General features: G+C 37.6%; 1 protein-coding gene across 1 annotated transcript in view; it reads left to right on the forward strand.

Moving 5' to 3' along the window:
* The first annotated feature begins 5780 nt into the window (after nucleotides 1-5780).
* Nucleotides 5781-22519, forward strand: part of esama (endothelial cell adhesion molecule a) — a 71865-nt gene continuing 55126 nt past the window's right edge. The window contains exons 1-2 of the mRNA XM_077547635.1: nucleotides 5781-5916; nucleotides 7975-8263. Coding sequence (XP_077403761.1) covers nucleotides 8197-8263 — 67 coding nt within the window. The 5' untranslated portion in view covers nucleotides 5781-5916; nucleotides 7975-8196. The remainder of the gene's footprint in view (nucleotides 5917-7974; nucleotides 8264-22519) is intronic.

The following is a 22519-nucleotide window of genomic DNA, read 5'->3' on the forward strand; positions in this document are numbered from 1 at the left end:
TTAAAGTAATATCAAGATCTCCGGGCGCCTGTCTTTCGTAAACATCATGAGCACCTCCTACAAAACTGCGAGATCTCGCGAGACAGGACATTACGAGAATTGCGCCTCAGACGCAAAACGCTTTTCAATGGAAACACCGGCAAGTCGAAATTGTACTTTATCGAAATAGTACAATATCACTTTTATTCTTATTTTTCTGCTCATAATTCCAGGAAGGTATGCATTTGTGCTTTTTAAGATCTATCACACATTGCCACTCCCAAACGTTTGTCTGCATATAATCCTATACCTTTACAGTATCGAGATTGGAGAACATTTGAGCCAGTACTTAGTAGAAACTGTATGATATATGAGTGTTATAATTTATTAAACATAAACAAGAGAACCTCAGACTTTTTACAACCTTCCTTAAATACATGTATAAATATATTTAATGATGTTTACAGGAGGAAACTTGCATAATTTTTATTTTTTTTTAAATATACCTTTAATCTAATAAAAGATGCCTCTGCCAAATCTAATATTAAGGAACTGAGCAATAAAAGAAAAAGTGGGTCTTCAAAGCAGCACATACCATCCACTGTTTATAAATATAGTATATACAGTAGTCTGCTTGCGAAATGTGAGTGGTAAGATGGCCTCCCTGTCGCTGCTGAACTGACGGCGGCGCCCGTGATAAACAATGGCTATTTCCAGAGATGCACCTCAAGTTAGAGGAAGATGTAGCCTACAACTGTTAAAAGTCACTTTCGAATGAAACAAGCTGATATTTTAAAGTGGCTGAAGACTAATGGCTTAAAGAAACGGGAGGTGTGGGGGGTAGATGTACAATCAAGCTACTGTACTGCATGCGTCTTTGTTACATAACAGTGTTCCTTTGGAAGGTTGTGAGAGTTTTGCCTCTGTCCTTATAGTGACGTTCAGTGAGGTCCATGACTGGTGGAGCACTGGCTCCTCTGGAACCTGATATAAAGCTGAGCTCTAAACATGTTGAGGCTGACAAAAGAGGGGAAAAGAAGAACACTGTCCTAACGTAAAGCCTGGAAAAAAACAGGAATTAGCTCTCAAAAATTGCAAGGTAATGAACTAAAAATCAATAGAACATTCTGGTACAGGGATAGGGAACCCTGGTCCTCGAGAGCCATTGCCTTGCCTTCTTTCCATGTCTCCCTCCTCCAACACAGCTGACTCAAATGATCAGCTAATCAGCAAGCTCAGTAGAAGAAGCCTGATAACGATCTTGTTCATGAATCAGGTGTGTTGGTGGATGGAGACATGGAAAACAGGCAGGACAGTGGCTTTTGAGGACCAGGTTTCCCTACCAGGGTTATTATAGTTTTGGAATTTTCATTTGAGTTAGTTTTTATTTCGTTTTGAGTTTTGTTGTTTAAATGTAGCTAGATTTCATTAGTTTTCAGAGTGGTTGGTTAGTTGTGTTAGTTTTTATTAGTTTTAGGTATTTAAAAAATGCTTAGGTTTAGTTTAGTTTCAGTATTAGTTTTTTTAAATGTGTAAAACTTGTGCGGAGAGGTGGCAAATCCAGGTCCAGAAAGTAAAAACCCTACCACAGTTTGGCTTTCGCAGATCAATGGCTTTAGCTGACTAGCTCCCTAGCAGGTAAACGAGCACCATGGCAGCTAGCCAGGGAGCTAGCTGGGGTTAAGTAGGGTGACCAAACGTCTTCTTTTGCTAGGACAATTGTGAGGACAGACCATTTTCTTACGTCCTGTTCTGGTGTCCGGTGGTTTTATAAATTCATAAAAATGTCCGGTTGGCATTGCGTGACTAATACGAGGTGAAGTACACTGTTTAACCGCGATTGTTTCAAGGGCGGTGCAAGTGTCCCCTTTTTTGGGGGGGGTGGGGGGTTGGGGTGGTGATATGGTCACCCTAGTTAAAGCTGTGTTTAAAACTGACTGGGTTTTTACTTTCTGGACCTGGATTTGACACCTCTGCTTGTGTGCACTATTTAATAAACACCATGGTAAAATTAGATAACAAATTTCTTACCAAGCGTTGCATTTCGTTGTCTCCTCGGAGTGACTTTTCTATTGGCTGCTGCTAGATGACTTTCAAACGTCCTTGTTCCGGTTATATAAATATACTTAAAATCACATTTAAAATCATCCCCAAAAGTGCATTAAATTAATTACCAAAGACTAAAACGAACGACATGTTTTCTATAATTATAGTTTTAGTTAGCTTTGTAAATATAAAATGTAGTTTCAGTTAGTTCCCGTTTTTTTTAAAAAGCTTTTTTTATTTTTATTTTTATTTAATTTTGTTAACAAAATAGTTTTTTGAATTTTAGTTTTATCATTAATTTTTGTTTGTTTCCTACCACTGCTCTTGGAGTAACGTCTACTGATGGCAAAATCGAAACTGTGTTTTGGTACGTACTGGAACCCAGGCTGTACTTGTGATTCGAATCGAGTTCCTAAATCTGTCTCAGAATCAAGATGTCACGTGACAGTTGCCTTTCGCGTTCCATTACCCCCCCAAACATCACATTGTTTCAGCAAGTGCCCTTTCTAAAATTAAATAAAATCCAACCATTGCACTATATTAAAATGTCTTTAATCTTAAATAATCCAACCTAAGTATACTTCGTATGTAAAATTGCCCTGCTGAGTCATCGCCCTACATGAACGCTTTGAACGCGGCGGTTGGTTTAGTGGTAACGCACCCACACAATGGGCTGAGAAAAAAGTCAGTTATCCAGGTAACCCAGGTTCAATTCCCGCTACGAGTGTCATATTTTTGCAGGTCAACTTTTTCCTCTCTAATACTTTCTTTCAAAACTTGATGCCCTGTGGCAAAAAAAAAAGCCTTTGAAATGTAGCCTGTTGAAATAATAGTTTTTGATTAAATGTGATAGCACTAGGGGTTTCGTCAAAGCAATAAAGTCATGTTGAGAGGCAAAATTAAAAACAAACCAAATATCAGCAACAAAAAGCTCATTTGTACTTCTATACTTATTTTGACAGGGTGGGGGTTATTCAGTTTTTGTTTCCCATCATATTATTTCTCTCTCTTATGGCATCCATTACAATTATAGCCCGATTGCCAGTTGTGTAAATTAGGTGATGACGTTAAACTGCAACAAGGATAATATCAAATACCTGGAGCGAGGACCAAGGAAAAAAATCTGGATAAAGATGTAAGCTAGGAGGATACTGAGGATGTAACAATGTAAAACATTTGGACGAGGAGTGGAAGTCAGACTGAAACATAAAAACTGAGGGTGATGAATGATAGGAAACAGCTGCACTAGGAGCTCAGCACACCTGACTACACTCAGCCCTGAAAACTAAAACAAGGCAAGGCCAAAACAGGAAACAGACAACAATTTCAAAGTAATATCAACAAATGACTCGCAATACATATTCGAAGTGCTTGCACCCACACCTTTGCTACATCGCATCAAACAGTAAATAAACATCTCCTTTATTGCGTTACGATATTTATAATAACTCATTTTGTTGTTGGTTTTTTTTTTTCACAAGCTTTTGGACTTTCCTTGTTGGGACATTGGTCTGCTATGTAGTTTATGCCATATCATGTAGAAAATGGGTGTTGTTATGACAATAAAAATTACTAGAATCCTTGAAAACTCAATTAACTTGAAAAAAGAACCAGAAGTATGGCAAAAATAACAATCTACGTTCCTACCGTCACCTATGGTCACGAGCTATGAAAGAGAGAACAAGATCCCGGATACAAATTGTGTTTCCGGGTGGCCGGGCTCGGTCATCCGGGAGGGACTCAGAGTAAAGCCATTGCACCTCCACGTTAAGAGGAGCCAACTGTCCTGGCTCGGGCATCTGGTTCGGATACCTTCTGAAGGCCTCCCTGGAGAGGTATTCCACCAGTAGGAGGCCCCGGGGCCAACCCGGGACACGCTTGTAAGACTATGTCGGGTGGCCTGGTAACGTCTTGGGATCCCACCGGTGGAGTTGGACAAAGTGGCTGGGGAGAGGGAAGTCTGGGCTTCCCTGCTGAAGCAGCTGCCCCTGTGACCCGACCTTGGATAAGCGGCAGAAAATGGATGGATGGATAACACAATGCATACGGGCTGTTCCTGCTGGTGTACGTGTTGGCCTTGCGATTTTGCATTGACTTAAGCATGTCTTGTATTTAAATATACAATATTATTGTTGTGTATTTAGTTTCACAGTAAACTCCAACTGCTGTGCGATTAATCATTCTAAAGCATGCTCAGGGTAGGCAGAATCACATAACCTCACACATTTGCTGCACTAATAACATTGTGTATTCGGGTACTATCACAATGTCAGGAACTTGCACATTTACTGCAGTTCTGCACATTAATCGATTTTCTTTGATTATAATGTTTTCAAGATCGAGAGAAGGTAAAATTTTAATCAAGGTTAAAAATTGGATTCATTGCCCAGCTCTTTCTCAAACTTGGAAGAAAATAGGCAAAAATGTTGAGCATTGTTTTCAAAATTACAAGCAAGGAATCAATAGTGGTCTACAGAAATTGGAATAGTATTTATTGTTGAAAATCAGAAATTCTGAGAATTCGGCCCCCCCAAAAAATGTAAACGATAAATTGATCATTAAAAATAAATATTGATTAATTTGATAATCGATTAGTTATTGATTAATCGTTGCACCTCTACATTAAAGCAATGTAAAAATTACAATATTTACAAATACATATATACATAAAGCTAATATTGGAAAAAACAAAAATGTGTGTTTTTGTACATAATAACAGCAATGACGGAGAAATAGGCTTGGCCATGTCATTGTCATGTGCTCTTATTGGCTCAGCGGCACAAAGCATCATGGTCTATGGAGTTCACAATGTTGTGTTTGGCTGCAGTGGGCCAAAAGTAATGGTTTTTTTTTTACTCAGATGTTGAAATATATTTGCTGTTATGACTGATTTATAGGAGTGATAACTGCCGCAGTGGCCAAAACATTCTTAATTAAAATTAAACTGCACTAATAAACTAACCACCAGAGGGTGCCAGAACGGCACAAATAGAATGCAACTCTCTTTTTTTTCTTTAAAAAAAATACAGATATGCTAATTAATATTGTGACATGATGACGACGATATCGTGGCAACTTTAATATTGCGATATCGTTACGTCCCTAATTGCTATTTTACATGCTAATCGAGAGTGGTTTACCAAAGACGTTATGGACTTATGCAGTCTAGACACCAGCTGTTGTTAGAAACATATTTCAACTCTACTGAAATCCACTTTATATATTCCCAACAGCGTTGACAAAGTGCTTTAGAACCAATGACATAAAACATTAACAGAGGTGGCAAATCCAGGTCCAGAAAATAAAAAGGCTGCCACAGTTTGACTTTAGCCCCAGGTGCTAGCTAGCTCCCATGATTCTTGTTTACCTGCTAAGGAGCTAGCTAGCTAGCATCAGGGGCTAAAGGCAAACTGTGGCAGGGTTTTTACTTTCTGGACCTGGATTTGCCACCTCTGAACATTAACAATAATACAAAATCGTTTTTTCTCTATTTGTACATGCTTGGCTTTGTTGTTTGAAGCAATTATAGGAGCGATTCAAAGTCTCCTTTCACTAGTGGATCAGAGATGTCATCACTTACGTCTGCTACAAGCTAGTTTGAAAATAAACAAGCAACTGTAGCATCTCTTTGTGGGCGTACCCGGGCATGCAACTGGGTGGGGCATTCACCTTGCATCTTTTTGAAGTAAAGTGTTCCTTTGATGTTCCTTTGTGATAAAAGTTATTACTTATTTTACGCTGTGGGAAGAGCTAGTCTGTGTGAATAAGTCAACTCAACATAGTTACCTCTCCATCATTATATTGTATTATTGGTTTGTTGATGCTGGAAGTAATCGGACTCAATATATTGCTGCATAGAACCACTCTGCCAACACTACACACTTGCTGTAGGTAAGGAAATAGCTTTTACTGTCTACCTGCAATATGCGTGAATCAGAGGATTGGAGTTTTACTTTAGGCTAACAGTTTAAAAAAAACATGGCATAAGGTAATATAGCTAGCATATATCTAGTTAGCATATAGCTAATTCCTTCATACATACATTTTGCTGTTGACGCAGTTATAGATCAAAGGAAAGTTGACTGTGTGTTGACAAACACATGAAAACACACTTTTTTCTCAATTAATTTAGGCAAAGCAGGTGCCACACAAATCAAACACTGTACTTGGTAATTCAGTATATACTTACATGTTTTACAATTTACATCCTGTAAAATATTTAGGGGTCGAGTTGCCATTTACAGTCCCAAAACAAATATAATGTTACCTTCAAACAGACTAACCCTTGTTTCCTTGGATTTATTCACAAGAATAACCTTTATTCACCTTTCATAATTGAGCAATCCCCTTGCATTAGCTTCACCTCTGTTGCCAGGCAACAGGGCAACCTTAGAAAAATGAAATAAAAGCAATCTGACCACTTCTGCGACCACAGGTCTGTTAATATTTTTACAATGGCTGGGGGTAGGGGGCTCACCTAGGAATTCACGTCAAGCTGAGCAGAGTCCAGTTTGAATCTCTGCTTTTAGGCCCATACTCCTTCACGCAATAGATTGTCGATTGGGAAACACTGTTGATTTGCTCTTTCGATTAAATCCATTAATTCATTCAGTTCTTTATTTTTAAGCAAAAACGGGACAACGTGTGAGGAACTTGTAACAATTGTAAGTGCAAACATAGTAAGTGCCAGCAGCTACACTGTAACGAATTGACTGTAGAATTTACAAGAAATAACTGGCAATTTTTTTTTTAATCTCATTTAATTATACTGTGAAAACATATTACAGTATATTACTGTATTATTTTTTGACAAGTATTTACTGTATATAAATTACTGTTACTTACTTACATTTTCTAGGGCACTAAAACTATTGCTCACTAATTTGCTGAATTCTTGTCCTTGCTCCGGTGACAATCCAGGCTCTGCTATTTGCTTCTTCTATTACAGAGATACCCGCCAAAAGTCGACAATCTTTACAGTATTTACATGTAATCCACATATATACATGCCAAAACATAGTTGCTGTAAAAATGTACAGTATTTGACCGCTAATTATACAGCAAATTAGTGTACTTTGTTTTTACCCACAATGCACTTTGTTTTACCCATAATACATGGTGGTATACAGTTAAATACTGAAAAATGAAAAAAAAAAAAAAACAAGATCATGCTGTAATTTTTGGATTGTAGATTTTACAGAAATTTGTTACAGTGTAAGTCAACAACAAATCAGTTTTTCTTGAGAAAATGAGATGCTGATACAAAAATTCAGCAAATTTACATCAATGCAGTGATCATATTTAGGGGTAAAGGTCCAATCGACACTGAGTCATATCAACATTTTTTTGGACATGTATAGTAGTGTATATTTTTCATTACAAAACATTTTTAATTTAGTCTTATTATTCATTTATGTATTTGTTGTGGTGTATTTCACATGTATTATGTTTATTTACCCTCATGAGGATAGGCGGTTTAGATAATGGATGGATGGATCACATTTTTTTGTTTGCCTTCACATCTTTGCTCAATCGACTGATATCCATTAAGTTAGAGTGTCACATTTATAGTGGAATAGCAAATGTGTTTTCAGTATCGCAGTGTATGAGTAACTTAAGAAGGTGAATTTATTTTGAAAGCGGAAGTTGCACGACTTTTGTCAGCACACACTTGACACAGGCTGAAGCGCGCCTTTCGCTCGCTCGCCTCTCTCTCTCTCTCTCTCTCTCTCTCTCTCTCTTTCTCTCTCTCTCTCTCTCTCTCTCTCTCTCTCTCTCTCTCTCTCTCCCTTCTCTCTTCCCACTGTAAAGATCGCGTCAATGAATAGTTGCCGAGTTTCTCGTTGCTACATATTCGAGAGGGGTCTCGCGTACGAGTCACATTTTTGGCAGACTCCCCAGTGGTGACGGTGCTTATCGACTTTTCACTTTTTACTCCCCCCTTTCCAGAAAGTCGGAGACAACAATTCCTGAGCTGAGGTGCTCAAGGTGGCTTCCATTTTTCCTCACCTGAAGTGTCCCTTAACCAGCCGACACCTGTGCAGGGAGACAGAGACAAGCACCTGGAGTGCTGTGCCCGAGGCCAACAAGATAAAAGAGAGAGTGAGAGAGAGTGAGACTGCCCGAAGGACTGTGACACACTCAGAAGTTGAAAGTGGGGCTACCTGAAACATGGAATTCGATGGAACTTCGTGGAAATTTACTGTGCTGACATTTATCTGCCTGTGGGGGTTGTCAGGTAGGGAAAATACTTATTTTCACATGTAAAATATACCATGGTGGTTTCATGTGTTTAAATTAAATTGGTGGGTGCCAGGATACGATTCTGTCAGACATAATTCCATACAGTCTGTGAGAAAAATACTATTAGTTCTCTTTTTCAAGACCAATGAAGATTAATACAGTAACTATATTTTATTTATCCTGTGACTAATACTCACATATAGTTATTAATCATAATCTTTAAAAAAAAAAAAGCAATACCACAAAAATTTCAAGAAAATGTTTTTTTTGTTGGATGTATTTTAGGTAAAAACACCTGTTTATATTTCTCAGGATTCAGGAAAAAGGGTTTTATACATGATTATGTCTTCCAGGGATGAATAATCCTTTTATATCTTCTGCAACATTGGCTCATCTGCCACTCTCTCTCGAGCAACGTATTAAAACTCCTACTTTCCCTGATAACTATACAGTACACGCAGCCTACTTTTCTCCTGTCATCTTTCCGATTTAGAAAAATTGGGACGTGGTACAGATGCTCAAGCTTTTTTCAAATGTTTTATGGAACGACAAGCCATCAATTATTAATTTTGGTCAAAATTTGAAGAGTGCCGTCTGACAAAATGATCATTTACACGTTACAGGAAATCATTTGTCATTATATTTCACTGACATTTCTTTCCCATGACTTCAAACAGTAAAAGTGGTATTATTTTTCCAGAGACTGGATGGCAAGGTCATTTCAAAGATTCTGCTGCTGTTTTAACAACAGCAGAAAATCCAATGTAAGGTGTTGGTTTATGCTCATAATCATGTATCGTAGTTATAAAAATATAGTGTTTTTTTCTCCCCTAAATTATCACTGACATCAATTCTCAATGCTTGTAGTATGAACTTGTCTTACAAAACCATCCCATTCTCATGTGGGATAACTAGGACACTCATTCTGCTTGAGTGTGTATTAGTTTGAACTTTCAAGAGACAAGCTGGTGACTCTCGTGTTGCTTGTAAGAGAGAAAAGCTATCGGGCAAATCATATTTTCCTTGAAATTTCTCTTGGCTGCGTAAAGCCACTGTGTCCATTTATACTCTGTTGCCAAAACAATCTCATGAGCTGACATCGGCAATCTCATGCTGGTTTGCCCCTCCCTCTGATGGAGGGAGGCGTATCTCGTAAAAAAGCAACTTGAAAACTATCTCGACTATGATGATTCCATTAGATAAATCACCTCTGGGCTATTTGCAGCCACAATTTACTCAGGGATTACTCTGGCCATTTACCAGCAGGTCTTGATTTAGAATCATAGCACAACAGGAAATTGAAGTCACAGTCGCTGACCTTGACAATCAGTTGTCCTGCAGGTGTGTCCTGAACACAGTCAGTGGCCAGGATCTATGGAGGAAACGGTAATGAATAGCTGTCTTTGGCCACAGGAAGACTCAGTGCTCCTTAAGTCCTTGTTGTTGACGTGTGCATTATAGCAGGAAGTGAGCAAATGTCCTGCAACATAAAAGATAAGACCTCAATTTGTGTTTTGGTCAAAAATCTGAAAATTGTTGGCTATTTTGACTGTTGAATATGATCCAACAGAATACAGTATAATACCTATCTGTGGCTTCTTTATTACACTTTCATGACATTACTAACATTTTGTTTGTTGCACAATGCTGGGAAATCTACTGTTTTTGTTGTTTGTTTAGCATTCAGGAAAAAATCCATGGGAAATAATCTAAATTCCTTAAGAAGTTATGATGTATCAATTGGTGGGAGACCCCTTTCAATTTAACTAAACATAGCTCACTTTACTGCATGTGAACATTGTTTTCTTTTATATTTTTTCTTTCTTTCTGATTATGATTACACCCATCTTCACATTTTTGTTGTACACCACACAAAGAAGCAGACTACACATATGCAGCCAAACAGAGGTGGCAAATCCAGGTCAAGAAAGTAAAAACTGCATGCCACAGTTTGGCTTTAGCCTCAGGTTCTAGCTAACTATCTCCCATTGTGCTCGTTTACCTGCTAGGGAGCTAGCTAGCTAGGGAGCTAGCACCAGGGGCTAAAGCCAAACTGTGGCAGGGTTTTTATTATCTGGACCTGGACTTGCTACCTCAGCAGCCAAACAAGAAGAATGTCAGACAGATGGGACACACAAACTCTTTTACTAGTACTCTCTGTGGTTATTGTTATTCAGGGTTTACTGACTGTTATAAAAATTCTAAATGCATTATTATGGCTGCCTGATGACAAATTCTTCAAAGCTTAAATTTTTAGTCTACAAACCGTTGGGTGAAGTCACAATCCATCCATCAATCCATTTTCTGTATTGCTTGACCTAACATTAGGGTCGCAGGTGAGCTGGAACTTTGGGTGAGAGGTGGGGTACATCTTGGACTGATCGCCAGCCAATAACAGGGCACATACAGTTAAAACAAGCAACCATTCACACCATTGAGCAAATTGTTTGGCAATGTTTTCACTTAATCCATCCATTCATCTACACCACTTCATTTGACATAGGCTCCAGCTGACCTGTGTCTTTTTCCAATTGACCTTGGGTCACCAGTCAATCGCAAATTCCTAATTATTAAATGATATTTATTGTATTAAACATGCCCCCTATAAAGATGGCAATTTAGACAAACCCCAACTCCCAAAATTAGCATTAACAGTGTGATGCGAAAATGTTTACCTCAACATATACACTTTCAGCGGAAGCTTAATTTAACAAACTAATAGGGTTGAGGGGTCGTCTGTCTCAGCCAATTATCCATTAAATTGAAGTATTTTTTTCATGGACTAAAAACACACTATACAGTACAAAATTTATTGCTTTGTACTGTTTTCGTGGATCTAAAAATGCTCAGTACAGTAGTACTTAATTAATTAAAAGTTATTTTAGTAAATTAAAGTAATTTTATGAGAAAAAACTCAAAAATTTGCCACCTCATAAAGTGGCAAATTTGTGAGATAAAAACTCGCAAATTTGCGAGTTAAAAAGTGGCAAATTTGCAAGAAAAAAAACTCATAAACTTGCGACAAATACACGCAGCGTAGCTGTAGTCTAATGTGAGGATTCGTTGGTGGTTAATGGGACACTGTTTATAAAATGAAAAGGCAGAATGGAAACAGATTCATTCTTAATTTAAACTTTACTCGTCATGGCGACAACACTTCCTGATCCCCCATCAGCTGACTATGAATGTGTAAATAATAATTCTGGAAACATAAATGTACAAGTAAATATACAGTACATTTTAACAAATTAACTTAAATGCTTGATCCTCAGAGTGTGGAATGAGGCGACTTCAAAGTGCAAATGCTTAACTTTATAAAGTCGCAAATTTACAAGTTTTTTCCCGCAAATTTGTCCCTTTTAAAAGTGGCAATTTTTTTTTCTTGAAACATTGCCCCCACTTTCTAAAAAAAAATATTTATTTTGTTCCTAATATGCCGGTGTACTCTAAAAATGCTCAGTATAGTAAGAAAGTTTTGTAAAAAAAAAACAAAAAAAGAAGAAGCTTGAGACTGTTTAATAAGCAATGTGACAAGTGGGCACCATTTTTGTGGAATGTTCTCAAAAACATGGACTGCGCACTTCAAATGCCTCTAAAATCCCCTTATAACAAATACATTCAGAAAAAAAAAGTTATGTTAAGTTGTTAAGTTAAGTTAAGTTAAACGTAACCTTGTTAGTGTCAGCATTTGAAACATGACGCTGATTTTGGCCTTGAGGTCTAAAAAAATTGGTGAATATTTTTAACTGAAACTTGTCAGCCAATCGGAGAAGAGAGCTCCTTGAGTAGAAGACAAACGAAAATGAAATGAGGAGAATGTTGAGAAACCTATACCGATTGACTAAAATTTAAAGTTTTTTTTTCTTTTCTTTTTTTTACCACATGTTCTAAAAGTGACATCACAAAAATGTTTCTTTAAAAAGGTAATTTTCCCCCACACAAAAAGCTACATTTCTCTGAAACATTTCATCCGATTTAAAAAATTCTCGCTATGTTGTACTCGGGTTGAAGTGGAACTATATACTGTACCAAAAATGTTAGAATCCATGTACACATACTACAAGATGAGAGAGCTTGCTCTATTAAACAGCTGCCATAGAATTGGTAGATATGACACGCTCATTTAGAGTCGTCTGTCCTCGCCGATGCTCAATAATCTCCAAGCATTCCACTGTTACCTTTGACTGTCGCCCCGGCCTACATGGCCGCCAGTCTCCTCACGTAGGCACATCTGTTAGCCTGCTGTTGTCTGTCCTGGATGTCTGTCATCTGTAACGGCGGCCCAACCCGTAAGGAAATGCATGCACCGGTCTCTGTCTGTTGATTCCGCCACATCGCCAGAAACAGCAGCCAGTTGTGGAACTCACAAACTTTGACTCAACTACTGTACAAAGGGCTGTTTTCAGTCGACTAGACAATGTTTTCTTTCTGTTAAAGCTAGAGGCCATTGGTTCCAGGTTCGTTAAATTTAGGTTCCATTGCAACTTGCAGCGGGACATAGCTTAACTGTATAGTTTAAGGGTCTGCAACTTGCGGCTCTGGAGCCACATGTGGCTCTTTTGTCCCTCTCCTGTGGCTCCCTGTGGATCTCTAAAAAAAAATGTGTAGAAATTAATATATATTTTTTTACATATTTATTATTTATCTTTATTTTTAGATGAGATATACTTTAAATTAATTAATGATTTAGAAAAAAATGAATAATTAAATATTTTAAAAATGTCAGGGTCCAAATTGTTTAAATTGTTAGAAAAAGAGAGACAAATTATCATTAATTGTCTATGAAATTGCCAATAATGTCAAAGAATTGAATGAAAAAGGCAGAAAAGAAAATGTTGAAAAAGTACCTATAAAATGTCCAAAAACAAAAGAAGAAATCCCAAAAATTACCATAAAATTGCCCAAAAAGTAAGACATTTGACAGTACAGCAGAAAAGTCTAAAAATGTATGAAAAACAAAGTCTGAAAAGGTACATTCGGAAAAAAATAAATCCAAAAACTGAATACAAAAGTTTGAAGAAAATTAATATCAAAGTATTGAATGCTGCATATTTTTCTGTTATAGTGCAGATCTAATTAGCTCTTTGGCCCTCATTACTATTAGACTAACACTATCACGCTGTTTCGTTCATCCCAATGTTCAAATGTTTTGTGCCTCATGACAGATTTTTTTTGTTTTGTTATTTATTTGGCCTAAAATGTCTCTTTTGACAGTAAAAATTGCTGCTGACCCCTGGTATAGTTGATTCCTGGCCCAAACCCCTTCCGATTAACTATTGCATTATTATAATTCTGGTCAGATAATCTGGCAAAAGAACATCTTCATTTGTTTTCCAGGTGGGTCCCACAATGGACTTGACTTATTTAACAAGGTCAATCCGCACAAGCTTCAAAGGCTCCATTGGGATGAGGAGGGCAAAGCTACGTTTCCACTGCAGATTTTCTATGGCAACCCTCAGTGATTTAGTAGTGAGAGTGAGGGGGTTGCAAGTTATTTTTAGCTTTATGTATTATTCTAAACACACTTGTAGGACACTGATCCCTCACCCAGTCTAACTTAAAACGCCTACTTGTCATGCTTTCATTCTACGACAAGTTGAAAACATCTGGTTTCACGTTTTTCTCTCTCTGTTACTTTCCTGGCAACAATAAATCATTGAACATATTCGATGATGTGAAGGCTGCAACAGGAAAGGTCATGGAATAAATGTTTCCAACTATGGCCTTATCGCTAATTGCCTATTTCTTAGAATAATGCTAAATGGATGTGTAGCAAAGCCCCTTTCCACTTTGAGCTGGGATTATGTCTGTTTGAAGCCCGCAGTCCTCATGTGTGTCCCCAGCAACTGGTGCAATTTTGATTTGAGAAAGGATTGTGGGATTTATTGTTACATACGTAATGACACGGAAATACAACTGCGCTTTTTCCTCCTCCGTGGGGCAGTTTACTGTTCAAAAATGGACTCACGTGCCAGTGCCTCTTGTAATCCTTTGTATTTATACTCATCAGCACTGTGCATAAGGCCAAGGAGGACAAGTACCTGCAGGGAGATTAGTAGTGCAGGTTCATCCTTGCAGTCACATTCTTCACTAGTTCAAAAATATTTCTAAATCCTCATTATATTGCATTTTTTTGCAATTATCTTGGGCTTAAATACCTTACTCTAATTTTATCACCTTAATTTAACTCCCATTTACTGGATTAATGATATAATTATAAGAAATGGGAAACATGGCGCGGTATTAGCAGATTAGCAGAATCCTCCTGAAGAGTTTTTTTTTTTTAACCTAAAAAAAGCATTTTCAGCTCAACCATTTAACATTGTGCAATTGATCAAATTTACACTTCAGTTAAATTAAGGATTTAATTAGGACTCATTGAAGTACAGAACTGTCCATACAAAAATATTTTTACTGTCATTGTAGGGACCACAGGTGTTTTGTGGGGACATTTTGGCTAGTCCTCACAACTCAAGACCTCTTTTTTAGGGCCAAGACTTGGTTTTAGAGTTAAGGTTTGAATTGGCTTTTGGTTGGGGTTAGGGTAAGGGTTAAGATTAGGCAATCAGTTATGATGGTTAAGTTTGGGGTAAGGGGCTAGGAAATGCATTATGTCAATGGGATGTCCCCACTAGGAGTTATATGTAATGTGTGTGTGTGTGTGCATGTGTTTGGTGTGTGGGAATTTGGTGTTGATGACTGTCCCTTTGCTGGGACATCCCATCTCCATCCATGGAGTCAGAAGTAAAAAGGTCTCTTTTAGGGGTCATGAGAAAGTTGCTACTTGGCTTTCCCATCACTGGGCTCTGGCCTAGGCACTCTCTTAAAGACACACACACTTACCTATCTTCCTCTTTCTTTTTTTGCTGTCCTTCTGTTTTTAATTTATTTATCTATTTAATATATATATATATATATATATATATATATATATATATATATATATATATATATATATATATATATATATATATATATACTATCATGCCTGAAAATTTGATTAGATATCAGCAGAAATTTATTTTTGTCTGTTGTTGAATTATTTATTTGACTAATAATGCAATAGCTCACTTCATCAAAATTCTTTGTCAATCCAAAATAAATACAATGCACACTGTTTTACAGAAAATACATCTTGAGCCAAAGTTAATACTAATCTGCTGCTGAATTGCATACACTTACTACTAGACTACACACGTTGTGTGTGACTCTGCTTTGACAATACTAGCTCAGTGTCTCTCAACCCTGGTCCTCAGGGCACACTATCCAGCCTGTTTTCCATGTCTCCCTATTCCAACACACCTTAGGATCGTTATCAGGCTTCTCCAAATCTTGCTGATGACCTGTCATTGGAATCAGCTGCATTGGCATAGGAAGACATAGAAAACAGGCAGGATCATGACCAGGGTTGAAAAACACTGCTTTAGCGTATAACTATTTACACCAACAGGGACCTCACTTGGCTTGTCGGGTTGCTTTCAAAAAATCTTTCCTGCCAGCCTTCAGAATGACATTAACGAGTGACGAGTTCGGAAGACTGTTCGGGTTCTGATTGAGGGGAACGGTCCTCCCAATCAAACCCTTGCAGGTCTCAAATAGAGATGCAATGAATACATACATGCATAACTTTCATTCTGCTATGTTCAATTAATATTTTTGTGTAAATGAATACTGTGCTGAAAATATTGTGCCATAATTTCAAAGCAAATTAGTTGTCACAATTAAAATATTATCTTTATTTTGGTCAGGTTGTAATCATGGGGCATCTTGCACATGAGCATTAACCAAAAACCTGTTTTTTGTTGTTTTTTTATATACTAAGGTATATTTGTTAATGACGGATTCTTCAAAGAGGCCCAATTTTAACAAAAATGGTTTGTAAATGTGCTAAAATATCATAAAAGTTGATTACAGTTTAAAAGGCCAGCGGTCACCTTGACCTCAATTGCATGCACTTAAAGGAAAAACAGTTATTATCATCATCATCACCTTTATTTGCTCTTGGCCAGGATAATTCACAGGGTTCTACTGGCCTTCAATTAGGTGTGTGCTGTAGTTAACAGTAATATTACAGCTCAGAATTAAAACAATAGAGAAAGTATAACGGTTTCACTAAAATCCAATAAGTGTATCCCTCCACTACTTCACTGAGCAGCCCTGATAAGATATGATGATACTTAATATAACCTTTACTGTTTACAGTTACTATTACACAGTGAATGAGTGCGTGAAAATGAGCATATACTGCATAGAGTACTTGTATATAGGCGCACATTAGTGTGCTTTTTCAAGCAGCAATACATTAATAGCACATACATCAAATCAAGATTAGCAGCAGTAGAAAAAATCTTTCCTGCCAGCCTTCAGAATGACATTAACCTAACAGGCAACACATATCAGATTTTGAGTAACTAATATACTTTAGTTCTTAGCATAATAATTTGAGATAGTTAATGTTACACCTTCAAGTGTGAGTAGCTCAGGGATTTAGGGATTGCCGCCTCAACAGGCACAGACCACCTTGCGGCCACAGCTCCTGTCGGTTGCGAGTTGAAAATCTTTTTCACAGAGGACTCTGTGACGATGTGGTGATAAATTGGCAGATCCGCCTCTCTCTTCACGCTAGTGTCCAAGACATGTGACTGCAAGTTTGATGATACGACAAAGTCAATCACCAAACTGCGGCCTAGCATTTCCTGGTGCCAAGTGCACATATGAATACCCTTGTGTTTGAATGTGGTGGTTGTTATAGATAATCTGTGACGAGTTCGGAAGACTGTTCGGGTTCTGATTGAGGGGAACGGTCCTCCCAATCAAACCCTTGCAGGTCTCACTTTCATTGCACCCAACCCCTATGGCTCATTAGGGCTCGAGACTGCGACCATTTCAGCCGCAAATGCGGCCAACTGGATAGCCTGTGCTGGTGAAAAATTAATCCAGTCGCACGGCGTGAGTGCATGTCTAAATGAGTGGTGCAACGGCCGTGCATCAAACGCCACGGTTGGGGACTCCCGTCGTAAGTATGTTGCCCGCGAAACGCGCTGCGTAGGCCAATTTAAAAATAAAAGCCTTCCATGAAATGCATTGATGTCGACGCAATTGCCTTGTTATTTGCATTTTGAAATTGACCCACGCAGCGCCTCAAAGCGTATAAAGGTGGCCAGCTTGACTCATCCTCACGCAACTGTCGACTTCAAACATGAACACGACGCCACCTCAAGATTATATTTAATTAAAGACACTAAGAAAGTTAATCAGTCTGTTAATTAGTCAGCCATTGTATGATACAACACAAGTCTCCGGCGTTCGCAACTAGTCGCTAACCGGAACTACATTGACAAGCCGAACTGCAGCTGCATTCAAATACTGTCGGACATTTCAAACTCTGACAAAAAAAAAGTACATCAATGCATTAGCCGTTAATAATTGCAAACATCTAAACAATTTAGGCTTTCTATCAATCTATAAAAGCTAGCATACATTAAGAAGAATGATGCGTGTGAAATCACTTTTGTTGTTGTTGTTTTTTTTACTTGATTACAATCAATGGTCCAACTAGTCACTTCTGTTTACAATACCTAATCATCTAGTAGGCTTCCATCCTCCATTCTAGTTGTTGGTATGTCAATAAATCAAAATAAAGAATAGACCAGCTGTTGTTTTATATATATAATTCTTATAACATTTACCATCAAAAATTCCTTTACAATAGTCCCCTTTAAAAATGCATTAAACAAAACATTGAACAAGAATAATACTGAGTCAGTCATAGTGTAGCCGTTTTATTTTATTTTAATCAGTCACCTGAGTTTCCATATATCACCTGCTATGTGCTCACATACTCCTGATTGTGAAACACTGCATCGGATGACCTAATCCAAAGTAATGTTGAAGGGCCAGATTTGACTAAGGCAGGTTAAGAGCTGGCCCCTCTGCATTGCACAAACTAAAGTTCATCAAAACATAGCCTATTTTAATAGTTATATGAAATAATTGACCCATAATGCAGACAAATCTTGTTGCAGTAAAATGTTTTACAACTGTATATCGAGTCGCTGTCAAGCTTTTTTTTGTGTGTCACGGTCAATCTTTACGTCATCTGAAACTACGCTATGCAAAGTGAGACTATACATGAGCAAATACTGTATGGTCATGTTGTATCTCTCCCCCAAAAGGGTGTGACCAGCTGAAAAAGTTGGTAGCACCAGTGCTACCAGTGCAAAAGTTAGTGTGGAGCCCTGCTCATGAGACGGGAATCCATGTTGTCTTTTCGGGCTGAGCCCAGTCAAGCCCCATGGGTGCAGGCTCACCTCCAGGCCTGGTCCCGGTGACCCACGTCCGAGCAAGGGAAAATGTATTCCATTATTCTTATTCATCTTAGGGGTCTTTTGAGCCATGCTTTGTCTGAGCCATCACTGTTTGCCATGGGGGACCCTGCCAGGGGCATAAAGCTCCAGACAACGTAGCTCTCAGGATCTTTGGAACACACAAACCCTCTACTAAGATAAGGTGACAGCTCAGGAAAGGTAAATAAGTCAAATCCAAAATGCTCAATGCTAAAAATGATTTGACTGTTTACCCTCTTAACAATACAACTGTTGTTACATTATTAAATGTGACATGCTTTTTGCTCACTGCGAACATAATTGGTGGATAAGCAAATGATCCAAACTGCCTGTGCTTTGGACAGATGTTGCAACCAGAAGTCAACAACAACTACCACCTTACATCCCTTCGACCTGTCCATCAAAAAAGTTAATAAAGCCCATGACAGACGGGAATTGAGGGCACTGGCTTAGACAAGATAGGCTGTGTTCAATTACTCTTACTTGAGGTATTTAGGTGGGGGATGGGGTGAAAGCCTGATGTACTTATGACATCAGGCACGTTGACATAATCCTGGATTCCTTCTTGAACTTTTTGGCCAGCTCATTAATCATTGTCATATCGTCATAAAACAATTTGTTTTTATAGCATTTTCCTTTTAGTTTCCCTGACCTGTTATATCAGAGGGCAGTGTGTAACACTGTAAATGAACTTTGTTCCACAAAAGGACTTTCTCTGAGTCATTTCACAAGACAGGAAAACATTGCGTTAATTAGCGTTTGGTGTCACAGAGCAGCTAATGATATGGGCAAGCCACATCTACAACACATTACGATAACTATAAACCAAGAATACGTATGTAATTGGTGTTCTTGCATATGCCAAAAATAGAGATGCAATGAATACATACATGCATAACTTTCATTCTGCTATGTTCAATTAATATTTTTGTGTAAATGAATACTGTGCTGAAAATATTGTGCCATAATTTCAAAGCAAATTAGTTGTCACAATTAAAATATTATCTTTATTTTGGTCAGGTTGTAATCATGGGGCATCTTGCACATGAGCATTAACCAAAAACCTGTTTTTTGTTGTTTTTTTATATACTAATGTATATTTGTTAATGACGGATTCTTCAAAGAGGCCCAATTTTAACAAAAATGGTTTGTAAATGTGCTAAAATATCATAAAAGTTGATTACAGTTTAAAAGGCCAGCGGTCACCTTGACCTCAATTGCATGCACTTAAATGAAAAACAGTTATTATCATCATCATCACCTTTATTTGCTCTTGGCCAGGATAATTCACAGGGTTCTACTGGCCTTCAATTAGGTGTGTGCTATAGTTAACAGTAATATTACAGCTCAGAATTAAAACAATAGAGAAAGTATAACGGTTTCACTAAAATCCAATAAGTGCATCCCTCCACTACTTCACTGAGCAGCCCTGATAAGATATGATGATACTTAATATAACCTTTACTGTTTACAGTTACTATTACACAGTGAATGAGTGCGTGAAAATGAGCATATACTGCATAGAGTACTTGTATATAGGCACACATTAGTGTGCTTTTTCAAGCAGCAATACATTAATAGCACATACATCAAATCAAGATTAGCAGCAGTAGACAGAAGTACACAGTAATTGAGTGGCTTAACTCAGACATTGTGTGTGAGGGGACGCTGGCAGCAAGCAACAATGTGGAAAAAGTCATTATAACCAGGCTATTAAGCAAACACCTTTAGGGCATCTGAGCTGCCCTGGTGATCTCACTGAGGCAAAACTAGAAAGAAACACTTGCATAAAATTTGATGGACCTATAAGGTTTTTAAATACTAATCTACTGCATCAAAAAAAAAGAAAAAGAAAAAAATATATCAAATATCTTGTAATACGTTTTTTTATTTTACCATAGTAACATTTGCATTCCATTCTGATCACCTTTCACATATTAATTGATAGAGAAATTAAATACTTTTGTTTGTGTGTGTGTGTGTGTGTATGTGTGTACACGGGAAATGCATACATGTGTATTGTCTTGAACGAGTGTGGTTTTGATGTGGTTGTAAGGAGTGTTCGGGAGTATTTTGGCAATAATTAAAAGCAATTTAATGAAAGAAAAGTAATTGAGACACAAAAAAGTTGGATTTGGGTGTATTAAATTACCTGGGCCAAACTTTGATTTGATGTGTTAACAGTGCACATAATAATAATAATAATGCATCAGATTCATATAGTGCTTTTCTTTCTTGAAACTCAAAGACTCTTTGCAATGGATACAATATTCATGCACTCACACATTCACACTGTGGTGTCGGCAAGCTACTTAAGTAGCCACAGCTGCCCTAGGGCAAGCTGATGGAAGTGTGGCTGCCAGTGTGCGCTTACAGCCCCTCCGACCACCACCAAACATTCGCACCTTCCATACACCAGTGTGAGTAGCACTAGAGGCAATGTGTGTGAAGTGCCTTGCCCAAGGACACAACGACACATGACTTAGGGGGATCAAACAGCCAACCTTCTGATTACGAAACGACCGCCTCTACACCCTGAGCCACGGCTGCCACATGTATCCTAAAAGGAATACATTTCTAATTCTGTCTTAAGACACATATTACATCTGTACGGCATTTGTAGAAAATAAAAAATAAAGTGCAATCTACAATTTAGTGTCCCACTCTTGATGTTAGAGGCACTATGTTTATCTCCTACATTGACAAAATTAATACTTGTAATAATCTTTATTGTCTATGTCTAAAGCTGTACTCTGAAGTAAATGTAAACAGAATGTGAGCATTTACCTTCACGGGGCAAACAATAAATGACAATTGAGTGTTGAGGCACCAGATAAAAGTCTTCATTAAATATAAAGCATGAACATTGTATTGTAATTTATTTATACGGAGATGCTCTCAGATTTGGGAATGAATCTCTTAAGCCCATGCTGCACAAGGACATTCATGTTCCCTTGAGAGGAAGTATTTTAAAAGGACTGCCTTGTTCTTTCCGTCACAGAATTTCTACGTTAAACACAATGGCCTTGAATGAGAAAAAGAACATGCAATATAATTAGTCATTGCACAACTGGATATTTTGTAGACCTGAATCTGTCCATATATGTGTTTGTGTGTGTGTGTGTGTGTATGTATATATATATATATATATATATATATATATATATATATATATATATATATATATATATATATTTTTTTTTTTTTTTTATCAACATTTTTTTCTCGCCAAATTTGAAGAGCTTTGAAAAGTTAGGTGTAAATTATTTTTACATTTAATGCTATGAGGACGTCTTCAGCATTTTTTGTTCCACCGCACTTGCTCATCCGTCTCTTTTTTTTATCAGTTAATTTCTTGCATAATTTAAAATGGGAAAAAAATGACCCCAATATTTTGACATGAACAAATATTCTAAACGTGATATGCATACATTTATTAAATGCTTTACTTTAATGCATGTAATTATGTTTATTGCTCAAACACAACCTGTGCTACCTTAAACGTAGCCATCTACTGTCACGCTGAAGGATAATCTATAATCTATATCAAAATTAATTGCGATTATCCTCTGTTAATAAATGATTAATGCTATTATTTTTTGTGATTAATTAATCATTTAACGCTTTCACTTTGTCGGCTCCGCGTAGCCTACAAATTCTCATAGGTGCGCTGTGTGGAAAATGTGGGCACTGTTAATGCTGCATGGAGGGGCGTGGTTGCTGAAATGACATTGTTTCGCCGTGCGGACCTTGTCAAGCATAAATTAAGCTTAAGACCTTCCATTTCTTTCCCTTGATGAAGTGCTTTATTGTATTGGCAGTTTGTTTTGGGTCATTTTCTTGTTGCGTGATGAAGCTTCTCTGATTAGTTTGCATGTATTTTTCTGTGAATTGCCTGACAAAAT

This window comes from Vanacampus margaritifer, chromosome 16, assembly GCF_051991255.1.
Source record: "Vanacampus margaritifer isolate UIUO_Vmar chromosome 16, RoL_Vmar_1.0, whole genome shotgun sequence".
Lineage (NCBI taxonomy): Eukaryota > Metazoa > Chordata > Actinopteri > Syngnathiformes > Syngnathidae > Vanacampus > Vanacampus margaritifer.